Source organism: Urtica dioica, chromosome 12, assembly GCF_054948205.1.
Source record: "Urtica dioica subsp. dioica isolate 48M chromosome 12, U.dioica_male_clone48M_v1_H2, whole genome shotgun sequence".
Lineage (NCBI taxonomy): Eukaryota > Viridiplantae > Streptophyta > Magnoliopsida > Rosales > Urticaceae > Urtica > Urtica dioica.
In genome coordinates, this window is record NC_142767.1 from 6,120,716 (window position 1) to 6,127,348 (window position 6,633).

The 6,633-nt window shown below is 35.2% G+C and overlaps 1 protein-coding gene across 1 annotated transcript; it reads left to right on the forward strand.

Moving 5' to 3' along the window:
- The first annotated feature begins 4,575 nt into the window (after window positions 1–4,575).
- LOC149378785 (uncharacterized) lies at window positions 4,576–6,253 on the forward strand. The gene is made up of 2 exons (XM_089604308.1): window positions 4,576–4,947; window positions 5,774–6,253. Exons 1-2 carry the CDS (start codon window positions 4,612–4,614, stop codon window positions 6,251–6,253), a joined length of 816 nt encoding a protein of 271 aa, XP_089460434.1. The 5' UTR covers window positions 4,576–4,611.
- Window positions 6,254–6,633: the final 380 nt, after the last annotated feature.

Here is a 6,633-nt window from a genome sequence, read left to right on the forward strand (position 1 = left end):
AGCTGATCGAGCTTCGATGCTATTGGATGACTAAAGACGATCGTAGTGAAGCGACGATTACTTTGATCGGAATTCGGGAGATCATAAGTCATTCCTGAATCAACCCGCTCTGATACCATGATAAAGAAATGATATAGAGAGAGAAGTGAATGAAGACAGAATTTAGGACGATTTTCTTCATTACATTGCTCTGTGTTAATGAATAGAGATTTATAGGAATTACAATCTTCAGATCTAAATCATAACTAACTTGTAACTCTAGTTGCAATAAACTATAACTGCCTAACACTAGTGTAGTTAACTCTAACCATCCTTGCTTCAATTACACATAAGCTGTCACTCCTTGCTGTGCACACTTGCATTGCTGCTCACATTCATGCCAGCGTGGTTGTCCTGAGTATTGCTGATGTGGCGATCTCAGTGGCCTTGAGTCACTCTCCTAATACCCCTCTCCCCCCTTACAAGTTCATGGTGCTCAAACTGAGAACCTTGAGCTTGGATGTCATGACACCAAATGCTGAACATGAAACAGCCTTTGTGAGTATATCTGCAATTTGGTCAAAACCTGGTACATGCTGGACTTTAATTGACTTATTTTGAAATTTCTCTTTGACAAAGTAAAGATCCAGTTCAATGTGCTTAGTCCTTGCATGAAGCACATGATTAGCAGCTAAGAGCTTGTGGAATTGATCTAGGGTTAAGAAAAAGTTTAATGCTTCGAGCAAGCGGCGAAATTTAAAAAATTTCTTTTAAACGAGTAAAACGATTTTACTAACCTAGACAAAGTGCAAGTACGTGTAAATAAAAACTATTATGAGCATTAAAATTTACTTACCTTTTTAGAAGCTTGAACGTTGATGAGCCTTCGGAAGGTTGAAAACGTTTGTCTCCCCTCACAACACATCTCTCTTCTTTCCTCGGCAACTTGAGCAACCACGAAAATTTCTATCACTATAATCACTCGAGAGAAAAGGAATTAGTGAGTGGACACTTTTAAACACGACGACTCGTGAACAAGTCTCAAAGTCGAAGAGCTAAAAACGCTAGGTCAAATGAGGACCTAGGTGCCAAAACAAAAACGAAAGAAAACTAGAGAGAGAGAGATAGGAGTTCGGCCAAGTCTAGAGAGAGAAGCTCTCAATCTCTAAAACTTGGGATGAATGAAATGTGAAGAATGAGGGCTCTATTTATAGGAGAGGTTTTACCTTCAATAAGTAAGTTTCCTCTTCTATGGAATATCAAATATTCATGAGCAAATATTCCCTCTTTTCCTTTCTCATTTGGGCGGCCAAGAGAGCTTCTAGAAGGCTTGGATTTGTTTCCTCTTTTTCTCTCTTGCCTTGCTTGGCCCATTTCCCTCCTTCCTCATAGAGGAAATTTGTTTCCTCTTTTTCTTTTGGCAAGTATCTTCATACATTAATGCACAAAATAATCTCTCTTTCACACTAAGGCTGCACGAATTTTAGTCTCCCATTTCCTTGGGTTGGACGGCCAAAAGGCTTCTAGAAAGGCTTTCTAGGTTTTTCTTTACTTGTTCATGACAACATAAGAAAAGCCCATTAAGAATTTTCAAGTAAAATTCTTTGAAATGAAATTAATCCACAAGGCCCAATGAACACATCATGGCCGAGTGATTTAGGTCATCATATGACCATGCCAAAAAAATTTATTGACATTCATTCCATGCTATGTCCAAAAAGACAAAATTACCCTTTTGACAATTCTCGTAAAACTTGCCTCGTTCTTGTTTTGACTTAGCTTCTAGTTTAACTATTCCTACTCGATATGATTAGTGACAATGACCTCATGGATCCAAATGAACAAAGCTTGAGCTAAATACTTGGACTCAAAAGTTCACAAAGCTTTTTCCAATTTTAGCTTAATGTCAACTGACTCCACTAAAGAGTTGACCATGAAAATCTTTCGGTTCAAATGAATTTATTTTCTACTCAAGAATTCAACCTAATTGTAATGAGTGGATCCATTGAATATTATCTATGTTTACCCTTCATGAATATCATCAGCTAGTCGGGATTTACAAAATTACCATTTTACCCTTCTAGCAGTTATTTCTTCAACTTCTTTGTCGCTTGTGAATAAGTTATAATCAATGTATTGACGATGAGCTAACAAGTCACATTGTTTCATCCAAAAGAATCAAGACTCAATTTAGACACTGGCCAGTTCATTTATTCACATTCCAAGGAACAAAGCATGAGGTGATATATATTGCATTTCAGCAATCTTGTACATGAATTCCATATTTATGAGAACTTCACAAAGTTACTCATGACATCTTCACAACTTAGTACTTCACCAATAAGTCATGCTCGGAATCACATAGTAAGTCCGAACTCTGACTTTCTCAAATGAGAATACGTAAGCTGTGAAATTGCATGTCTCATTTCAGGATTAAGGTAAGCATGATGCAATTCATACGTAGTGACTTTGAGACATAAGAGGTTAAATAGTTTGTTCTTATCTTGTATCTAGAAGTGCACTGGTCAATTCAGTACCTTCGGAAGATACCTAGAAGAACTATGGAGTCTCTAACTCTCAATGTCACATAACCAGACATCATAGATTCTCCTAACAATCGTACTGAGGTCAATAGTCCTTTGACCCTTAGATTGCGAACATATCGTTTTAAGCAAACCATGAAGAGTTTGTTCATGCAAATCTACATTTTCTCTTCATGTGTTGTTAGGTTTGTTTATGGACTAAACACTAAGGTTTTATCATAAAGCTTCACACAAGGAATAATGAATGAACGTTTCAACTTTTTATTAATGAATAAGCAATTACAAGCAAGCGTCTTCGTGAGACTTTATTACATAAAATGTACAAAAGTAAAGACTACAACTCTTCTTGTGAGCACCATTGACAACATAGCTCTGCACTGATGATGGCATACCATAGAACCGAAGGTTGAGTAGGAGTGATGTGAAGCTCTATTAAAAGATGATGTGTCCATGTAACTTCTGCCACAAGCGACGCAACAGATGATCTAGAAACTGTGTGCTGCTTCTTTGATTGCCACGATATAGGATTGTTACCCAGGAATAGAACATGACCTAAGGTTGATCTTCTATTTACTGCAGCAGACCCCATCTGCATCACTAAAGCCAATCAAGTTGAGTGATCTAGATGGATCTGAATTTCGAGTGATGTGAAGACCATGATCCACTGTTCCTACCAAGTATCTAAGAATCCTCTTCACTGCCTTCTAGTGATCCTCTAGTGGTAGTTGCATGAACTGGATGATTGAAGACAATCGGAGTGAAGCGACGATTACTCTGATCGGAATTCGGGAGATCATAAGTCATTCCTGAATCAACCCGCTCTGATACCATGATAAAGAAATGATTTAGAGAGAGAAGTGAATGAAGACGAAATTTAGGACAATTTTCTTCATTACATTGCTCTGTGTTAATGAACAGAGACTTATAGGAATTACAATCTTCAGATCTAAATCATAACTAACTTATAACTCTAGTTGCAATAAACTCTAACTACCTAACACTAGTATAGTTAACTCTAACCATCCTTGCTTCCATTACATGTAAGTTGTCATTCCTTGTTGTGCGCGCTTGCGTTGCTGCTCACACTCATGCCAGCGTGGCTGTCTTGAGTGTTGCTGATGTGGCGACCTCAGTGGCCTTGAGTCACTCTCCTAATACACCATACTATATAGATCCTAAACAGTAATGTTAAATTATTTATTAGTTATATTCTTTATATAAGTTGTTAAAATTGACCTCATTTTACAAAACTTAGTAAATCTTTTAATTTTTTTTGTACACAAAGATAAAAATATTTTAATGAGATCCTTGTTAATATAATCAATTGATATTTACTAGTGGATGAATAAAAAAAATTGCACACATACTATTAATATTATAAATTTAAAATAGCACAAACTATAATTGGGGAGTACAATATTTAATAAACTATGGCTCAAATAAAAAATACATTAAGACTTAAAAAAACACAAAATACAACTATGCTAAATAAAATTAAAAATTATTATTTGTGTAATTTATGTTAAATTAAAAATTTAATTTTATGTAGGGTATGTTTTAATATTATGTATAGAAGTATAATAATAATAATATTATTACTATTATTAAATATTGTAGATTAATATGCAATATATAAAAATTTATAGAGATAAATTTGAGGGTACACATTGGAGTAGATGACCCTTAAAATTATAGGAGACCCTCAAAATGACTTTCTTTATTGGAAGCTGCTCTAAATGGCAAGTTTTGTGGCGTTCCACATCATTTCCAAATTTATTCCATTTATCCTTTAAAAAAAAATAGAATTTCTTTTCATTCAACATAGATTAACAAAAATACCCTTAAATAACATAGTTTTCTCGCTAAAAGAAAAATCATTATTTAAAGAGACGCACAAGTCTCAATATTTTAATATTAATGATAGTCACTATTCCCAGTATCACTCATAAAGGTCTTCACCTACTCCTTCATCCATCGTTCCTTATTCTACATCCCCTCATATTCCTTATATATATATACACCGTATTATACAAAACCCCACGCATAGACACACACACAGAGAGAGAGAGAGAGAGAGAGAGAGAGAGCAATGGGATCCATAATATCATTTCTGAATGTCTTCTTTCCACCACCAACTTCGGTGTTACTCAACGCACTATCTTTGGCCAACGTGCCGTTTTCTCTTCTGGCCGGTGTGTCGGAGGTGAGAGGACAGAACATGAAGTATTCAAAATTCTCGACAGATTCGGGAGACAAAAAGAAGGCCGAAACGAGTGTGCCGAGCAAAGTGGGGATGTTTATTTGCTACGCGCCGGCTTTAGTGGCGAGCTTGGCGTCGCCTCTTATCTTTCCATACGAGGGTAACGTTAGATTGGTGATGCTCACTTCCGCTCTTGCCCTTCATTTCTTCAAGAGGGTTTCTGAGGTTTCCATTTTCTTAACTTCTTATCCTTTTCTTTTTGTCTCTCAACTTGTCAGCTTCCTGTGTTTTCTTCTGTTCTTTTTGTATAAGCATACCTTTTATCATTTTATATCGTTTATTTATCATGAAAAACATAGTGAGTGAGTGGAAAATTATCTTTTTATGTTAGTTTGTGTATCCTCTTTTAATTATTAGAGAAATTAAGGTCAACCCCATTATTTAATAGAGAGCTGCTATTCAACAGCGGCTGTGTAAGCGCATTAGGGACATGAGTGTATGTAATATATTGCAAATAAGTGGGACCCACAAAATATGCAAAATTTGAATATACAATGTAATTGCAAATGCTGCTGATACGCTGTTACGCTTACCAATATCATTTCTCTATTTTATATCATTTTTTTTTTATGTGTTTGTACCTCAAAAGATTTTGATGTAGGATATTTTTGTCTATAAATTACTTATAACAATAATTATTTTAATTAAAAAAATACGTTAATAGATTTTTTTATAATGATAGACTTGTAAAAAAATTTAATAATTTTTTTTTATGAAAAATGACAAATGGTATAGATGTCATCACTTTCTCAGCAATTTTGCTATGGAACTATTTTCTGTACTTAATATCTCGCATAAGAGAATATTTGTGCTAAAGTGTTATCTATTGCCACACCTAACTCTGAACTGAAGACAAAGAGTCCCATACCGTGAGACATATACTAAGAATGTACGAGTGGTCCAAAATAATTTAGTGATACATTAATCCCTCTTCTTTTGTACAACAATAGAAGGAATTGAATGTTGTTAACATTTTTTTTTTGTTTTGCAGGTTCTATTTGTTCATAAATACAGCGGAACAATGGAGGTCAAGACTTCACTTATGATCTCTTTTGGTTACTTCACATCCACAGCAACAATGATATATGCCCAACACCTTTTGCAAGGTCTTGTAGAGCCAATTATTGACCTCCAACACATTGGGGTAGCTATGTTTCTAATCGGTATAAGTGGGAATTTCTACCACCACAAGATTCTATCCCAGCTCAGAGGAAACGGAAAGGGTGGTGAGGGAAAGTACAAGATCCCAAAGGGTGGTCTATTTGGCCTCGTTATATGCCCTCATTACCTTTTTGAGATCATAGAGTACCTAAGCTTCTTCTTTATATCTCAAACACCTCATTCACTCTCTGTGGCTTTGGGAACAATGTGCTACCTTGGGGGAAGGAGTTGTGCAACTAGGCAATGGTACATCTCCAAGTTTGAAGATTTTCCTCAACATGTCAAGGCTCTAATCCCCTATGTTCTCTAGATTGATATGTTTCCAAAGAATAATATTATTGATTATTATATATGTTTTTTTTTTTATAATAATGTTGTTGAAGAAATAAAGTGCAATGAGTAAGTCCTTACATATTATAAATACGAGTGAGTAAAAAGAATTTAATCTAATTCTTTCTAAACTTCCAACGACAAAATTTACACAAATGTAGAGAACACCACTTCTAATGGATAGATTTTTGCCAAATTCCACCTTAGTTTGGATGACAAGACAAGATTAGAACACTACTTAGATTCCTTGTCAATTTCTATATAACTGTAGAGAGAATTCTATCATTGTCTCTTTCGACTTGAATGAGGAGCGGTTTTGAGTCCATTCTCTTCAAAGTCCATGATATGGACGGCCGGTAT